At 46.5% G+C, this 19,460-nt stretch overlaps 1 protein-coding gene across 2 annotated transcripts in view; it reads right to left on the bottom strand.

Moving 5' to 3' along the window:
* The window catches only part of ETV6 (ETS variant transcription factor 6), a 256,842-nt gene that overhangs the window by 23,413 nt on the left and 213,969 nt on the right, over nucleotides 1–19,460 (bottom strand). For both annotated transcript variants that reach the window (XM_045464140.1, XM_045464139.1), the window contains exons 4-5: nucleotides 16,834–16,968; nucleotides 1,090–1,635 (exon numbers count right to left, since the gene is read on the bottom strand). In XM_045464140.1, coding sequence (XP_045320096.1) covers nucleotides 1,090–1,635; nucleotides 16,834–16,968 — 681 coding nt within the window. The remainder of the gene's footprint in view (nucleotides 1–1,089; nucleotides 1,636–16,833; nucleotides 16,969–19,460) is intronic.

Genomic DNA, 19,460 nt, shown 5'->3' with positions numbered 1-19,460 from the left:
ACCGGGTCTGACTTCTCCTTCCTCTGTGCCCCCCTCCCGTTACTGAACACATATTCCCCTTCAGCCCTGAGCGACCTCTCTGCAAAGCCCTTCCTCAATTCCTGCAGTCAAAATGCACCTTCTCCCCGCTTTGCTTCCACAGGACTTAATTATCCTAGCACACAGTCAGCACTCGATAAGTGCTCGTGTACCGAATGAATGGGACATATGACTGATTTCACCGTGCCTTACAGCTTAGTTAGTGGTTTTCCCATCTGTCTCCACCAGTAAATATTAAATTCCTTGAGGAGACAACTGTTCCATCAGCTCTGTGTCCCCCTACTTCCTGATGCATTTATCTGTGCATAGTAGGTGCTCAACAACTGTCTCCTGAAGGGAGAGATGCTCTAGGAAAAGAGCTGCCTTTGCCAAGTGGCTGGAGGAATGTGTCTGGGAGATGACTTCATGTAAATTACGGGCAGACGAGCACAACACAATGTGTAGATTTTTTTCCCACTGGTTTCCACTCGTTTCTTGTCTGAGGGAAGCAAATTTGGGCCTGTCATCATAAAAGGAGAAGAATTCGGGAGTGGTTTCCTCTGTCCAAACGACCCAGGAACATCTGCCTCCAATACCATAATCGTGTTTTTCTCTCCCACCTTCTCCCAAGGTGAAGGCTACGTTGAGTTACTGCCCACGGGACAGAATTACAGGTCTGAATCTGAGACAAAGGTTCTTTATGCTGTGTCTGGTCATTAATTAGCTGCTGGAAACTTCAAGACAGGGCCATTAGCATGCTCATAAACCTTTTATTTTAAATGTTTTCACTTAGCCATGATTCTGATGTGACTCTCCTTGTAAGCTGGACGTAGGACATTTGTTTCTTAACATTTCTGAGGCTCATTAACTACTCCATCCCAGCGGCTCATTAACTAGCCCATTAGGGATTTCACTTCATTCAGGCAGAAGCCTCCGCTTGCCCTCACAGAACCTTCGAGGGCGCCTAATTGGGAACCCGTGTGAGGCCAGCTGCAAGGCTGGGGAGACAGTGGGGCTTGTCAGGTGTCCCCTGAGGCTGGAGTGGTCGTGAGGGGGGCGGCGCTCACCTACCTGCTATTCTCCCAATGGGCATGGCGTGCTCCTCGGGCGGGGAGACAGAGACCATGATGTGGTTCATGTACGCCAGGTCTTCCCGATGGGACAGGTTGATGGGCTTGCCTTCCCTATGCAGCCCGTCCTCGGAGAGCCTGGACTGTTTGAAATCCACGGAGTGCCGGGGGTTCAGGATCAAAGGGTGCATGATAGGACTGGGCATCAGCTGGATCACGCGTGTGCTCTCCTGCCGGGGGCTCGATGGCTTCTGGTGGGGCTCTGAGGACGGCGGGCAGTGGTTATTCTCCATGGGAGACACTGACAGGGGGTAGGACTCCTGGTGGTTGTTCTCCTGGTGGAGCCTCGGCCCCTGGGCCCTCTCGGCCGGGGAGAGGCGGCGGATCATGTTGTCCAGGGGGGACCGGAGGGGCCGCTGCTCGGGGTCGGGAGAAGGCCGGTGATTGGCTGTGACAGGCGATCTAGACCGGTGCAACAGTTCAATGGTGGGGGGGTTGTGGTGCACGTTCTCCACCGGAGGCCTCGGGGTCCTCTGGACACAATTATCTGTGGAGCAGAGGAAGAGACCATCACTGACCCCGGTGAGTTGTCCGGAGAGGGAGCCTGCTGTGGTTATAAAGGTAGTCAGCACTGGAGCCCGTGTGTGTGCTGGGCAGCACCTTTTGTCCCTGGATATGGAATGTCTTTTTTGCTGTTTAAAAAAAAACAATGAAAAGGGCACCTGGGTGGCTCAGTCAGTTAAGCATCCGACTTTGGCTCAGATCATGATCTCATGGTTTGTGGGTTCGAGCCCCGCATCGGGGTCAGTGCTGACAGCTCAGAGTCTGGAGCCTGCTTCGGATTCTGTATCTCCCTCTCTGTCTCTCTGCCCCTCTCCTGCTCTCTCTCTCTCAAAAATAATAAATAAACATTAAAAAAAATTAAAAAAAACAAAGTGCACATACTTGAAATTCTTTTCCTACACTAGACAGGCTAAGAATGACCACAAGCTTTCCATTAATCAGTTACTAGTAGCTTATAAACACAAGGAAGCCAAATTTGTGTTCTTTAGCGTTTTGTTACTTGACTCTTGGATGTGGCTTTTGGATTCCTTAAGGGTTGCTTTCCAGATACTTTCACGGGCTTACATTTTCATCACTAAGTGTATGTATTCTCTACCTCCGGGGCACCGTTGTTGGTGTTAATGATAATGACACTATTATACTACTGCTAAAGCAGTTACTATATCCTTGGTGCTGGATTATACAGTTTAAAATGTATAACACTCCTAAGTAGGAGATGCTAATACCATTATTCCTATTTTACAGGTGATAAAAAGGAGGCATACAGAAGTTCAGCAACTTACTCAAAGATACACAGACAGGGAATTAGACCCAGACTCTGGTAAGTACTCTGGCAGGTACCCATTACAATTCCTGCCACTTTGCTATACAGAAACCAGGGGGAAAAGTATCAAAACCTGCTCTAAGCATGGACAGTGGGCTGATTTACAGAATGACAATCTTGAAAGAAGATTTGGGATCCTTTTTTTTTTTTTTTTAAATTTTTAATGATTATCTATTTTTGAGAGAAAGAGAGAGACACAGAGTGCAAGCAGTGGAGGGGCAGAGAGAGAGGGAGACACAGAATCCGAAGCTGTCAGCACAGAACTAGATGTGGGGCTCGAACTGACAAACCGCGAGATCATCGCCTAAGCCGAAGTTGGACGCTTAACTGACTGAGCCACCCAGGCGCCCCAGGATCATTTTGTTTCTGAGTGCACAGACCCTATGAATGCTCATAGACAGGTAGAGGTAAGGAAGGAAAAGCAGGGATGGGCATCCCAACAGTGCCTCCACCCCATCCCCCTTGAACTTCCAAGCTGGTGATACTTGAGAGCAGGGACAACATCAGAAGAGTACATAGCTCAGCAACAGAAGTAGTCCTGTGGGCTGGGTTGAGGGATGGACCAGCCTATGTGTGGCTTTAGGAGCACCTGCTGAGGGGAGGGAAGGAACAAAAATCTGCCTACAAAAATGGAACTTGCTATAGTGCCTCAAACTCATCTTCGTGAGGTTTCTCTGGCCGCCTCTGTTCCCAGAGCTGTTGCACCAAAAGGATGCACACGCTTTCAGGTCCTTGCTGTGGTCAGAGATTTGCCCATGATTCTAAGTCAAGCAAGTCAAAGATATCTCCTTTGTCCATTATGGTAGTATCTATAGGAAGAACGTATAAAGGGGATCCAGGAATCTGATAGGGTTAGTAGACAGAGACTAAGGTGGTGGCCAAAACTTGGTGGTCCAAGTTTTACAAAGGATTAACAGAAAAATGGGGGTGCCTCTAGATCTCAGTTACAGGAGACAGTGAACAAAAGAAATATTGTTCACGATCACTGAAAGATCACCTGCTTGCAGGCAAAGGGTTTATTTCGTAACTAACGCGTAGCCTGCTGCCATGCATCTAAAAGTGCTTACTCGCTCGAACAGCTATCAGTAGGAGACTGGCTTAATAAATTATACTCTATCTGTAAACAATGAAGGACTACACAGCTGTAAAACAGAATGAGGGGTGTGTCAATATTCTCCTAAGGCCTGGTCTCCAAGCTCTATGATTAGGTATGCGAAGGCAGGCAAAGTATTTGGTAGGCCAGCACCTTTCTGTAATAAAGGAGAAGGCGATTCCAGTCTGACGGATGACAGAATGGCTTATACCCAACTAACATTCCTACATATAGAAATGACGGAACATTTATAAAAGTTATTTGAAGGTACTGGAGAACACTGAAGGGGGTTTCACTCTGGAAGGAAGAGAACTGCACAGGTGAGATCCAAATTTACATAGCCCTGAGGGTCCTCCCCAGTTCACGTTAGCAGGGGGCCGGTAGAAAATGAACCGGAAGTTGTGTAATCTGTCAGGGAATAGAATGTGGAGTTGCCCGAATGGCAAAAAACTGAGAAAGCAAACCCATAAAGGAGAGAGCCTCAGGGGGAGCAGCCGCTAAATTGGCACATAAAGTTCCCTCAAATCCTTAACATGTGCTCCGGAACAGCGCATGTGCAGGGGGAGCTCTAAAGAGCTCAGTGGAAAGCAACAGCTGTATGGCTGAAAGATAAGAGCAGGAATGTCAGTTACTGGCCCCTGTATTGGAGACAGAATTCAGAATTTGAATCCTAGCAACAAAGGCTCTGTAAACACCTCAGGCTGTTTATTAGCCCAGAACGGCCACACTTTAGGAGTAAGGACTATGCTCCAGAACAAAGGGATTTTCTTGAGGGCTAAAGGCAGAACTGAAATGGATCTGCCCCAACTAAATGCAGGACCAAGTCTCCACAAATTCAAAGTGACTGGCTAGTCATTTACCTGCTGGAACAAAAATCAACACTCTTCAGAGGAATGTAACATAATCTAGAGTCTCTACAATGTATCACGTGTAATGTCCAGTATTCAATAAAGATGTTCTGGATATGTGAAAACAAAACAAAACAAAACAAAACAAAACAAAACAAAACAAAACAAAACAGAAAAATGTGACCCATAATCAACAGGAAAGGCAGTCAACAGAAAAAGACTCTGAGATAATCTAGGTGTTAGTATTAGCAAAAAAGAACCTTAAAGGATATTGAGAAATTTAAGGGTAAGCACTTGAAGGAAATGATGGTCATAATGAGATATAACAGATAATTTCCGAAGAGAAATGGATACTATAAAAAAAAAGATTTGAGTACTGAAAAACACAGTATATGAAAGATTGGACTGGATGGACTTAACAACAGATTAGAGATAACAGAAGGAAGGGTTCATAAATTTGAAGACAGATCAATAAAAGTTAAAAACAAAACCAAATAAACAAATGGATCCTCAGTGACCTGTGGAACAACATTAAATGGTCTAATGGATATGTAATTGGAATCCAAAGAGAGAACAGAAAGAATGAAGCCAAAAGAAAAAAAAAAGAAAAGAAAAGAAAAAAAAGAAAAAGAATAATGACCAAATGGCTCCCAAATTTGGTAGCAACAACAACAGCAAACTTAAAGACCCAAGATGCTCAGCAAATACCAAGCAGGATAAATACAAAAGTTACATCCAGGCATATCATAGTCAAACTGCTAAAAACCAAAGATAAAGAGAAAATCCCCAAAGCAACCAGAAGCAGGGAAAAAGATACACTACGTACACAGGGAAAGTTATACTAATTATGGATAACTCCTTTTAAACACCCAGAGAGAGAGAGACAGAGAGAGAGAGAGAGAGAGAGCTCAAGTATGTGCACAAGAAAGATATGGATGGAGACCTAAAGATTTAAAGAGACTTAGAGACACATAAACCATCTGCAATGTATAGACGCTTGCTTGGATTCTGATTCAAGGAAATGGTAAAAACATTTATGACATAGTTGGAAAAAATGTGAACATTAAAGGGTATTTGATGATATTGAAGAACTGTTAGTTTTCTGGTGATGTGATGGTTTTGGGTTTATGATTTCATAAAGGGTCCTTATCTTTTCAGACCTGTACTGATATATTTACAGGTGAAATTATATCCAGAATTTGCTTTAAGTTAATTTGAAATGAAATTAATTTGAAAGCGGAGAGTAGGTGGGGCACAGAAGAAACAAGACTGGTCATGAATTGATTAATGGAGCTTGTGATGGGTACACGGTGGCTCATTAACTAATTCTAATTTTGTGTAAGTTTGATATTTTCCACTATAAAAAGTTTTTTTTTTTAAGTTTTATTTATTTATTTTGAGAGAGACAGAGACCGCACAAGTAGGAGAGGGACAGAGACAGGGAGAGAGAATCCCAAGAAGGGATTCTGGCAGTGCAGAGCCTGATGCAGGGCCCGAACTCATGAAACCATGAGATCATGACCTGAGTTGAAACCAAGAGTCAGATGCTTAACCGACCAAGCCACCCAGGTGCCCCTGTTTTTTGTTTTTATAAGTACTTAGTCAAGCTTGCAAGGATACACGTTGGGATAACAAGTACTAAATTCTTCACTTTAACCCAAACGCAAATACATGCTTACAGGGTACTTAACTGATTAGGCCCACGGAGTTAAATTTTTTTTTTTTTAACGTTTATTTATTATTGAGAGACAGAGAGACAGCATGACCAGGGGAGGGGCAGAGAGAGGAGGAGAGACAGAATCCGAAGCAGGCTCCAGGCTCCGAGCTGTTAGCACAGAGCCCGATGTGGGGCTCGAACTCACAAACCGCGAGATCATGACCTGAGCCGAAGTCGGACACTCAACTGACTGAGCCACCCAGGCGCCCCCCCACGGAGTTAATTTTAATGGCTGAGATTATTAGCGTGATAAAATGACCTGCCATCTTTTGGGGATGAGGCAGATTTTCCTTTCATAGCTAATAAGGATCTCAACTCTGCTGTCCACAAAAATGAGTTTCTCTCTTCTCTGTCACAGAACACGATCACGATAAGCAACTACTTAAAACGGCTGCATTTCAAAGTTTTGTGCATTTTCTTCTCAATGCCATTTTCTCCCTTTACTTAAAAGCTTATTAAGGTTTAACAATACCTAAGGATGATGAAGATCGTGTACTGAAAAATCCTATTTCCTGAGTCCATTTCCTGTCTTACAAATTTCAAAACAGAAACAGGCGTTGGCCAGTAGTCTGGTCACCTGCAGGCTTTCTTTGATGTCTTGGGCTTCAAGGATCAGCGTATGGGTGTGAGCTCGGGGCAAGCCTTAGGAAGTCTGGGTGGACTATGAGAGGAAGAATTTTCATGCCAAGGGTAAAAGAGGAACTGATGTAATGTCCTGGAGAGATTTCACTCTCCGTTCCTGCCCAGATCTTTGGGAACAATGAAGGAGGGAGACAGTGCTCTGGATAATCCAACTCAGATTGTACTTTTGACTCTGGGTCCAGGCAGGAACAGGACTTGGAGGAGCTTGATTTATTTATTTCTCTGCAGACACCACTCAAAGAGGAAGTACTTGATGAAGTTGATAACATTAATGGTAGAGAACTGGATCCAAGGGTATTTAATTCCAGGCTCCTGGTGGTCTGGGCACAACCACTGTCAAGGCCGAAAGTCCTGCAATAAGACCTTCCAAGCTTTGTTTCAGTTTGCAAAGCATGCGCCCACGTATGGAGTAGGCTATGACGCTCCTACCCTGCCGCCTGCTGCCCCTGTTATTACAAGTTGGCAGCAGGGGATGGAAACTTCTGAGACCAGAGCCGGCAGGCAGAGAAGCTCCGGACACAGGAAATGCACTGAGCGGACAGTGGGTGCATTAAATCCCCCAGATGTAGGAGTCTTCTGTCTAAAACAAGAAGATTTTTTTTGGTCTGGCCTTGATGTCTGGGTTTGTTCTTGGTGAACTGCCCAGCTGGAGAGCTGGGAAATTATCCACATTGCCCTCGGTCTGAAGGTCTTGATACGGGAGGGAAATGCGCAAGAAAGCCACACATAATTAGTCAGTGTGGGCATGGAGGGAAGGGGGCAGGGACGACCAAGGACTGGTAGGGAACCCATCCTGGGTGAAAGTGTTTTCTAATCCCAAACCTTTCTCTTCGCAGACCTCTTTTAGGTACAAATAATCCCAAACAGCCCAAATAAATTAAGACTTTAAATGTGACGAGCACAAAAAAGGTCTGATTTCTTTTGTCTTCTTTCCTTGTACCCATTAGAAAAGTTTGTCCATTTAAAATTCATCAAAATTTGACCCAACTTAATCATGTTATAAATAATGAATAACCAATAAAAACCACCTTTGGTTAAAAGTCATGGGCTTTGGGGCGCCTGGGTGGCTCAGTCGGTTAAGCGTCCGACTTAAGCTCAGGTCATGATCTCACGGTTCGTGAGTTTGAGCCCCATGTTGGGCTCTGGGCTAACAGCTCGGAGACTGGAGCCTGTTTCAGATTCTGTGTCTCCCTCTCTCTCTGCCCCTGCTCTGCTCACACTCTGTCTCTCAAAAAAGTGAATAAACATAAAAAAAAAAAAAAAAAAAAAAAGTCATGGGCTTTAAGTAGGAAATTTCCAGGGTAGAGCAAAGGCTGGAGCTTGTATCTCACACACCAGGATGACATTTCCACCACTATGCTTTCCCAAGGCCATGGGCAGCATAAGAGAAGTTAGTCAGTGAGATGCAAATCAACAGGCCCAGCAGGTGACTTACTCAATCAGCCTCAGTCCACTGTGTTCCACATTCTTCTGAAAGGAACCACTTCCCAGCATGACTTTGTAAAAGATTAGTGGGAACCACAAATGATACGAAGAGCTATAGAGATTAAATGCTCTTGGTCTTCAGGTGCAATTCAAAATAGATTTCCTCAAAAATCTCTTTTGGGTCTGTCTTAGGGTCTGTCACCCCTTGCTATGGGTTGAGCTGTGCTGCCTGCCTCTTCTCCCATACCCTTCAATTCATATATTGAAGTCCCAACCCCTACTGCCTCAGAATGTGACCTTATTTAGAAATAGGGTCGTTGCAGATGTCATCACTTAAGATAAAGTCATATTAGAATGGGGGGTTCTCTAATACAATATGACTGGTGTCCTTATGAAAAGGAGAATTTGGACACATAGACAGGCACAGATTACATGAACGGAGGGGGACGGTTTTGCCACACAGCGATTACAAACTATGCGTTGAACCACATAACCTTCAGTGATGCCAACCGTATTTCAAGTAGAGTCTTGGATGCAAAGAGTAAGGAAAAGTGGTCCTTGCTTTCAAGGATATAATAGTCTAATGGAGAAAAGAGACACATAAAAAAACACAAGCAAAGGCTATGGGTGCTGAATTATGAGTCAATGTGCACAGGGCGCATGCCAGGTGATGATGAAGGCAGAGAGCTACCAGTCAAGGAATACCCAAGGTGGCCAGCAGACCACCAGAAGCTAAGAGAGAGGCACAGAACAGCCTCTCCCTCCCAGCCCTCAGAAGGAACCGATCCTGCCCTCACCTTGATCTTGGACTTCTAGCCTCCAGAACTGTGAGACAATAAATCCGTTGTTTAAGCCACCCAATTTGTGGTACTTTGTTATGGTGGACCTAGCATACTAACACATCGCCCCCCACCCCGCCGCCACCACCTGCCCCTTCCTTTTCCAAGAGGTCCCACTGAGATATTCCACTGACTTCCACCTGCCCATTTCAGTCTATTCACCTCGCAAGTTGCAACTGTCACCAAAGGGCCTGAGAAGAAAACCAGAAGTTTGGAGCGTATGATGCGCAGATGCGTGAGGTCCTAAACAATGAATCCTACGTGAGCTCCCAGAAAACTCAAGGCAGGTGAATTGCAGGACTCTGAGGTTTCATCTTTATTGCCTGTGGGCAGGACAGCCTCCAAACAGGCTAGCCTCTGCCAGTGGCTCAGCACAGATGGCACAGAGCCAGTCTGCCAGCCTCAGTCTCAGTAAAGCCGCACAAAAGAAGTGAATGAAGAAACCAGTGGGGTCAGGTTTCAAATGAGCCAATTAGACATGTGGGGGTAAACCCTGTGAATCATTTATAGGGAGGGGGTCAGGGTGGCACAGAGATAAGTCAGAGTGCTGGAGAGGGGAAGAGCAAGATAACAGAGGGCTTCCTGCTCTGGAGGTGAACCCCAACTGCCCCAGTCCCCTTATCTCAAAGCGCTCAGATAGCACTTCCCCAGGGCTAAGAGGAAGTTTCTTGAAAACTTCCCGGGTACCTGGGGAGAGTTAGTCATGCATATTACGGATCTCTTGCGCTAAAGTTTCTGGTTTAATAGAGCCAGCTAGCCCCTGGCTACGGGCAGCCTCCACCTGACTGGAGGACGCCAGAGGAGGTGGGGAAGGTGAGCGGGCCCTCTCTGAAGGAGACTGATGGTCTAGACAGATGAAGAGGCTCTGTGCACCATGCCAGGGCTCCACACTGTCCCGTCACAATCAAATGTTCCATCAGAGGACAAGGGTCAGAGGGTAAAAGGTCACACTGCCCCAGCCTCTGAAACATAGGAAGCAAAGCAGGACAAAGGGGCCCTAGACAGGGGGAGAAGGAGTTAAGAGAAGAGTGGGAATGAGGAGGCCAAGGGGAAAAGTGTTCCCTGGTGTCCCGGGGGGACAACAGGAAGTCAAGATTTGCTGGTCTTCCTCTGGGGGGACCTCATTGTCTCCAGCCAGACCCAAGAATCACAGAATTGAAAGGGGCACAAGAGGTTAACCTTGCGGTGCTTAACTGTGAGAGGAGACAGCTGGAAGGGTCCCAACGGGGTCACGGAGGACCGACCCTGTGCCTGCTACGGTGAGGTAACAAAATATGAGCACCACTCATTTTCAAAACAGGCTGTGCCCTGCGAGCAACCGGGGTTGGTGTTTGAAATGTATTTTCCCATAGAATGTAACGCAGGGGGCCTGGTGTGACTGTGAAGGAATTCTGTTATCAGGGCGCGGGGAGGCAGCAAGGCCCTCCCTGTGTCCGGGATGCACAAACCCGGTGTCCACACACAGTGTGTTTAGTCACAATAACTGAAATGATTAGGACGGCTGGGATTGGAGGTAAGAGAAACAAAAACCCCGACCATTGCACAGCAATGTGAACACGCTTACACTACCCGACTGTATGCAAAATGGCTTAGAATGGCTTAAAAATGGCTACAATGAGGGGCTCCTGGGTGGATCAGTCAGTTAAGCGGCCCATTTCGGCTCAGGTCATCATCATCTCGCGGCCCGTGGGTTTGAGCCCCGCGTCGGGCTCCGTGCTGACAGCTCGGAGCCTGCTTCCGTTTCCGTGTCTCACTCTCTCTCTCCCCCTCCCCCATTCATGCTCTGTCTCTCACTGCCTTTCAAAAATGAGTAAATGCCAAAAAATTTTTTTAAAAATGGCTAAGATGATGTTATGCATATTTAATCACAACGAGACGTTTTTTAGGCGGAAGAAAAAACCCCCACCAAACAGTGGTAAGAAATATCCAATAATGGTAATGAGTAACATTTACCGAGTGACAGCTCTTGTTCTAAGGGCATTTGCCACACTAACTTGATTCTTTTCTTAAATCAATCATATCCAACGGGTATTGCCATTATCCTCCTTTTACAGCTGGAAACGGAGAGACAAGGAAGTTAAGCAACTTGCTTAAACTCACACAGCCGGTAAACAGGGGAGCTGGGATCTGAACCCAGATGGTCGGGATCCAGAGCCCGTGTGCACACACACACCAACCCCATTGTGCTCTCTGGCTCCGGTAAGCATTACAGGATTAACACAGATGTCAAACCCTAGCCAATGGCCTCCCTGACACCTTAATCTCATCAACACGGTTCCAGTAAGACTAGAGAATCAGGGAAGTTTTTACAGCAACCAGTAAGAGGATGGCTGGATCAGCTAAAAACTTTATCTACCCGGGTGCCTATTCAGCAGCTATCCTGAGGGGCCAGCTCCAAGGGAGCCAAAGGGCTGGTTCCCAAGGGGGTGACAGCCAGCGCTCCTGCTCTCAGAAGCCAGTGTCTGACTCCGAGTCCACACTTCTCCCAGGCTGGGGATTTTCTTCATGCCAAGTCCATTTGTTCTGAGGCGGTCAACGATCTCTAGTGGGTTAAGGCAGTCCGAATTAGCGTGAGTTTTTAGTAGGATGAGTTGCAGACATACAGCGGTATCTCAAAAGTTATCTCTGACGGTTTTGTTTGTTTGTTTCGATTTTCAAGTGCCGTGAGGCAGAAAAACTGTAAGCAGGCTTGCCGGGCACCTGCCATCCTGTACCCCAGTCAGGGGTCCTGGTCTCCCCAGTTCTTCTCATTGCCCCATCTTTGGTCCTGTTTCCAGGAATTAATGTGCACAAGACACATTAACAAAAATGTTATTTGGTTAGCTCATTCATGCTGCAATGGAATGAACACAGGCATCAGAGCGAAGCAGACCCAGGGCACTCGGTAAATGTGTAATCTGGGGGCTCTTGGCCTCTATTTCCTCACCCATCAGGTGGGGATAACATTACCTTCCTTATAGGGTAGTTGCGAAGAGGAAATGGTTTAGACACGTAAGAGCTTAGAACAGGGCCTGGCACACAGCAAAGACCCAATAAACGTTAGCTGTTATTTTGTCACTATGAAGCAGATTCACAGACCTCATCTTCTTTAATGATCTCATTAGAATTGTGTAAGATTTTCTTCCTCCAGAGCAGTGTTTGGGCACTCGGATTTGGTAGTGGGGGGGGTTGGGGGGGGGTGGGGTGGAAGCGAAACATTTCTTGCCATAAGCAATCACATAAATGAAAATCTGTGGGCTATCCCGGAACGCATGCCACCCCCCTCACTCCCCACGGAGAAATGACTTCTCTCTGTTCTCTGGGCCATCACCGTGTGCTGGTTGTACGGAGAATCGAGGTCAACTGCTGTGACACGGGAACGTTCTCACCACTTAACGATGTCTGTGTCCACCTGGTGACCAAGGGCTGCTCCAGAGCAAAACTTGTGTCTTAAAAGTGTGTCCACTGTTGCAGAAACAATCACAGCCCTGTGTGTGTGAGTATTTTCAAATTAAAGTGATTAGGGGCACCTGCGTAGCTCGGTCGGTTAGGCATCTGACTTCAGCTCAGGTCATGATCTCATGGTCCGTGAGTTCGAGCCCTGCGTCGGGCTCCGTGCTGTCAGTTCAGAGCCTGGAGCCTGCTTGGGATTCTGCGTCTCCCTCTCTCTCTGCTCCTCCCCCACTCACCCTCTATGTGTCTCTCTCTCTCCAAAATGAATAAGGACTTAAAAAAATTAAAGTGATTGAAAATCACCTCCCACTCCCTTAGACGGGGCAGAGGAGAGGGTGGGCAGAGGAGAGGGTGGGACTACAGAGCTGAAAGGGTAAGAGGATGCCCAGAGGGGTTACCGGATGACAGCACATGATAAACACAAATCTTGTTCCTTGTCCCTACAGACTTGTGCAGAGCCAGTCCTACAGGGGTGACTCTGCAGAGCCAGAAGCACATTTCATATTGCGCTCTGAGCTTTCAGGGAATCACGATTCAAGCAGTTTTACCACCAAAGGCCTACTGGCGATCGGATATACGCTTTGGAACAAAGTCTTTCTTTGTAATTACTACATGGAAGCTAAAAGTAACTGATTTCAGGACCTACTGTGTCAAAAGAAGTTGATACAACTGTGTGTGACCAAATACATTTATTTTATCATCTTTGCCGACTTGACATTTCTGAAGACATTTACCTCCTGGTTTTGGTGAACGAAGCGCTATCGTTTTTCGGCTCGTCTCCTTCCTACGTCACGATCTACCTCACATCTAACTCGTTCACAGCATGCTGATAAAATGAGTCACAACAATCAAAGAAAAGGGATCCGCTGGAATGGAGGCTTTCGTCACGCGATAAAGGAACAGTGCCACTCTTGGTTTGACTACTCAGAGGGGTAATATCATCGGCAGTTCTTGATAAGGTGACACAAGTGAGGACAGATGTGATGTTCAGCTGTTTCTGAGCAACATCAAGCAGGACACATTTAGGTTTTTCTGGATTTTAGTTACCCAAGGCCCTGAAGGTAGATCACATGTCTTGGCCACCTTCTTACCGCCCAGGGAGACCCAGACTTCGGAGGGAATGCAGGAGTTGAGAGTGCAGGAGATCGGAGACCATTCGGGTTAATCCCTGTCCTACAGCTGGGGAAACTGAGGGCCAGAGAAGAGTAACTCAGCCCTTAAGCTTTGGCAGAATAGAGGATTAGAGCCTGCTCTCCCGACTCCAGAATCCCGCCCTTTCAAAAATGTCATCTAAGCTGACCACGCGTGCTGGCTTGTCTGGGGTGGTCCTGGCTCATGCCCATTGCCTAGCATACTTGCTGGGAGTCCTGTTTCACTGTCGCCGTGGCTCGCTAGGGGCGAGAAATTCTAATGTATAATGCTGCGTTCTCGTAAGTACGCAGGGGAAGAGAGTGGCAATCCTGGCTCTCTAGACGTAGGAGGACATCAGGAGTCTGCTCTGCCCAACTGGAAGCAGTATCATGGCCCACCTCTCCCCTCAGGGTCTGGAGGGGAGCCTCTGAGCCCTAACACCAACCTCCTAGCTTCTGGCACCGCCACATGGCTGCCCGGTGTGATTTCAATGTCACGTACTCAGATGGGGGACCTATGGGGGAAGGGTTGCGAGATTCACCAAGATCTGTCTGTATGGCGAGATCAGTTCCCATTGTGCAGCGATGGATGTCTGAGTTGGTAAAGTCGGTGGGAGGGATGAGGCGAAGTCGCGGGGGGTGAATGGAACGCTGTCTTTGCGCCTCCCTGTGCCAGGCCGTTGAGGGGCCGATCGGTTCTCCTCCGCAATGTCCCTGTTGTCCTTCCATTCTGTCATATTATCTCTGTGTCACGTCAACAGCAACATACTTTTCCAAAGGACTGTATCCCCAATTATGGGGAACAGATCGTTGGGGGTTAGAGTATTTGATATGTATAATTTCACTCTAGAGCCTCTTCTTCTTTCAGGACCAGAGCTTTCTGTGTGCTAACAGATGTCTGTATTAGTGTTTTACCATTCACAAGCAAGCATAACAGTATTCATTCTAGAGATCACTCATGTTGAGCTGGATGTGTTCTTCTTTTTGGTGGAGAAAAGGGAAAGAGGCGGGAGGCGTTCGGAGGTAGGGAACTTGTACCAGTCTGTTCCCCTCTCTAGAGGGTCCCCTTGTTACCAGTGGCAGTCTGGGGACAGGCAGCCTCTTCACATCACCTCCATGCCTTGTAGAGCACTTCTCATTTGACGCCATCTGACAAAGACCTAAACCGCCCTTCTCGTGCGTCCACCTGTTCACCTGAGAGAACGCGCCCTGCCGTCTGAACAGGCCTGCGCCCTCAGGTGTTGTTTGCTGGCTGAGAGCTTTAAGGAATGGTCTCTGAGAACACACTACTTTTAAGAGCTGAGACAGAGCTCATCACCGGTCTGCAGGGTGATGAAGCGCTTGACCTTGGTCTCATTAACTCCATTCTTTTACCCACTGAGTCCTCACGACCACCATCTGAACACTCGAGAGCACAGCTCCTTACGGCGTATGCAGTGGTGCGTCTGAATTTACTTAGCCTGACAGCAGCTCTGAGAGGCAGTGAGCCCAGCTTTCTCTATTGATCAGCCCCGGCAAATGAGAACGACACGCTAACTTTTGAGTCAAATCAGACCAAGGAGAAGGGAGGAAGGAGAGACCATTAAGCCTCCAATCACATCTGGGAATAAAAAGAGGAACAGGAATTCCAAATGGGTTTTTTTCTTAAAGAGGGGGAGGGAAAAAAAAAGCCCATCCCTCACCTTTTGTATCTGAAGAGGCAAGCTAGGTAATACGGTTCTTGCCTTAATGTCAAGCTTCAGTAAACCCACCTCCTCCTCTGGAATCGCTGCTGGCAATGACGAAAGCCGGAAATGTACAAGGCAGGAAGCGCAAAAGGACGGAGAACCCGAATTGTTGGGGGTTGGGGAGGGCGGCGGCTAAATGAAGCCAGAGTAGAGCAGGAGGAAGAAAGGACGAGAGAGAAACAGGCAGGGAGCAGGCAAGCAACGCTCATTTACTCTCCATCAGGAAAGCAAGGGGCCCTGCTGTGAAGCACTTGGCTCCAGGAAGCGATGGCGGTCACCCGGAGTCAGGCTGTCTTTTGTGAAGCGTTAATTAAGAAAACAAATAACTTCTCATTTTTTGGTTTGCCAACAACAAAACAAAACTATTCGCCCTGCTCTTGAAGATGCCCACTCGATTTAAGGAAATACCCCCGAGGCACCAGGGGTTCAGGCCCCTAGTAAATCAGGTCCTAAGAGAAAGCACAAGTTTAAAAGTGTTACTTTGGGTCCCCACGTCTGTTGTCTAACTGATCCGTGGAGGGAAGAACATGGACATAACGTTCTTCAGAGGCACGAGGCATCGCCGTTCAACGGAATAGGGCACAAAGTAAGATTTTAATAACGGGTTTCTGCACCCAAACACCTGCTTTAGAACAAGGTCCGGGGCCCCAGGTCAATTCTGGCCTTTTTTTCTGTTTTCTACTGACGATTTTATGACCACTGGGGCTTACTGGAGAAGTGGAGCACTGGGTACATCTGAAGTAGGCACGTAGGCTGAGCACACCGCAAGGAACCACCTTTGGTGCACGAAGGTGGAACCCCTGGTCCATCAGAGTTCACAGGATTGGAGTCCCCCAACTCTTAGTATCCTCTACTCACAAATTTTCAAAGACCCCCTTATGCTCCTTCATTAAAGTCCTTTACACTCAGGGTCTGATATAACCTCCTTGGACTAACTCTGCCAAAGGAAAGTGTTGATTATTGTTGAAACCGGGTGATGGCTCACAGGGGTTTATTTACTTTATTTTCTCTATTTGGGAGAAATCTCTACTGTCTGGTATTTTCTAGAACAAAAGGCTGGTGTGTGTTGGGGGGAAGATAAGCTCTACAACCCAAGTCATCTGATGGCTCTTTGTTCCAGGGGCTCACTCCACCCTACCTCTTCTGCCTAGAGGGTTCCCCACTTTATCCTTGCTTATCAGAATTCTGCTGCACCATCAAGGAAGCCTCAGAAGCACCTGCTTTATGAGGCTGCCCCTGATGCTTGTGCCTGGATGTAATTTCCCCTCCCAGTCTCTCTTCGTGGTGCCCACTATTACAGCTGTGCTTTGATATACATGGATCTATGCATCTCATTTCTTTATGAATTGTGGAGAACCAAGATTCCGTCCTATTCACCTTGGCATCAATACACGTTTATTCAATGACGAACCAATCACATGAATAGGAACAACGCATCCAATAAACGATGAAACCTTTTGGATTGTCTAACCCTGATGAAAGGAAAGAAAAGGTTCCTCTGGTACCTTCTTCATGGTTCTGATGCAGTAGGACTTCTGGCTGTGTGTGTATAGAGTTTCCGGGGTGGAAGAAGGGTGAAAAAAGAATCCGAGGTTTCCTCTGCTTCAGAATATGCTGAAGGAGTTCATAGAGCACATCACCTGGGAAGAAAACGGAAAGAGAACTAGAGCAAAGGGAATATTTTAGTTAACACACTGGGCTTCGACTCTATGGGTGGCAATGACATAATGGTCAGCCAGAAGTGCATAGAGCACACAGGGGAAACTCCTAAGGTTGGAGCCATGGGATCGTTGTTTTGATTGGACTTTTTAAATTATGAAAGGAATATACAAAAAATGCTTAAACAATGCTGAAAACGAGAGAACGGGAAGCACCTATAATCCCATCGTGCAGAGAAAGAAGTCCTGTTACCACTATCTATGGTTTTATAGTGAGAATCAGGCTTGTACTAGGGTTTTGTATGTCTCTTTTTCTCTCCACATTATTGAACGGCTCCACTAGCTGCAAAATGACAGCCCATCGCAGGAAGGTACTGGACTTTGTTGGACATTTCAACGATTCCAATTTGTTGCTATCATTCTTGCGAAAAATATTTTCCTATCAATCTTTGCTTGCATTTCCGATTAACCAAAGAAGAATGATGAAGTCATTAAGTATGAAAATTTTTGATGCTCCACTGGCAATTCATAGAGAGCTTCTGACAGGAAAAAAACAAAACAAAACAAAAAGCCTTTCAAACCCATCCCAACCCCAGGCAGGAAGAGAATGAGTATGAAAAACGCACAACCCCAGTCAGAGGGGCTAACTATTAAAGATACCCTATAAAGAACTGGCACATTCTGGGATGCTCCCCTCCTTTAAAAATACACACAGGCATCGCTCCAAGGTTCTACAGGCCTCTAGAAGATCATCTCTAGATGTCAGCCCCTCGCAGAGGATGGTGGGGGCTGGTCTGAACTAGGTGCCTCTGTTCTGATATATTTGGTATTTAAAATGTCCACCGAGTAGTTAATTAGCAAAACAAAACCTCCCCAATCCCCCCCAAAACCTGTCATGGTCTTGTCCCACCTCTTTGGCTTAGATTCAAGTTCAAAAATGCAGGTGGGTGCTCAAAACCCCTTAGGGGTGGGTGATGAATCTTTAAAATACCACAGGCTTCTGACTGTCCCCCTACGCCCTTCCAAATACAGATATGCAGGCAGTCAACAATTGCACCAGACAATGGGCTTTTGTCTCTAATTTTAGCCATTTTTAACAGATACTTTAATGAACCACTTGATTTAACTGCATATTTTGGGCTATTGCTGAATTATTTTTTTCTTTTAAACTCTGTCTGAACCCGAGAAACGCTCCATATTAGTTTCTTTCTTTCTGCAAACCCTTTGTACCAAATAAAGTTCAAGATCGCTGTGTTCTAAGGGACTCCTGAGGTGCCTTTGTGTCTTTGCTTTGATTCTGTTCCTTCCTCTACCTTTGAGTGTTGGTTGTCATTAACATTATTACTTAGTGACACTATTTACTATTACGATGAAATAAAGCACAAGCCTTTAAAGAGCTGAAGACAAGCATGTCACTTGGGAATTTCCTTTTGATGACATGGGTGAGAAGATGCAGAGGTGTCGTGAGCCAGACTTTTACAAATGTTCTGTGTCAGGTAGAACCGTGGTGCACACGACTGTGTTTTCTGAGCTCAGGAGGCCTGGAGCCCATCTAATCTGAACCTAGTAGTCATGGTAATGTCGTCTCTGATGCGATGAGAATATAGAGCCTGAAATACGGTCCTATTTTAATGATTCATATTTTAATCGTGTACAAAAATAAGTCCCTAATCAACACTTTGTTTCTTCGGGTTTACTGTAATGTCTTCCTGAACTTTTCTTAATTTACATGGCCTCACACCCGCTGGGTTTTATCCTGTGGGTTTCAGCAATGCTTTATTTCGGTAGTACGCAGAAGAGAAAACGAACACACTGAAAAATGTGTTCCTGATGATTACTATTACTAAAAAAAATGGTCAGTAATTAGTGTATCCATTTTGGAAGAGGAGGCCAGGAAATATAAATTTAGTGTCTGTGAGGGTGTTCAACTTTGTTCGTTCAGAGAGGCAGGCTGATGTGGCGGGGAAGGCACGGACGTGCAGATGCGGCCGCCTGGGCTTGCGTCCCAGCCCCTCTGCACCAGGTGACCTTGAGCAAGTCCCTGAACTTCCCTGTGAGATGCAAACAGCATCTGCCTTGGAAGTCTGCTGGGAGGGTTCAAGGAGGGAGCAGGTGAGGTACGTGCGTTCATGCTGGCCCCTCCTCGGGAGTGCCTCCCTGGGCTGCAGATGTCCCGCTGTGAGAAGGTTAAAGACTCTTCTGCTGGGAGGTGGTCAAAGCCAGGGCAGGTCACTTCTTTTTGTGTTTCCACTTCTCTATGTACATATAGAAAGTGAGGCAATAAAGCAGAATGGGGAAGAGTCTATGCTCTGGAGTCAGACTGGTGCCTTGGGCACGCTCTTCACTCTCTCTAGTTCTCAGTTTCCTGGTCTTTAAAATGGTCACGTTAATAACTGCCTCGTAGAATCAGTGTGAGGACTGGATGAGGCGATCGCTGTGAAAAGCACATCACGGCGACCAGCAAATAGTAATAA

Source organism: Leopardus geoffroyi, chromosome B4 (genome assembly GCF_018350155.1).
Source record: "Leopardus geoffroyi isolate Oge1 chromosome B4, O.geoffroyi_Oge1_pat1.0, whole genome shotgun sequence".
Lineage (NCBI taxonomy): Eukaryota > Metazoa > Chordata > Mammalia > Carnivora > Felidae > Leopardus > Leopardus geoffroyi.
This window is presented reverse-complemented; position numbering and strand designations above follow the sequence as displayed.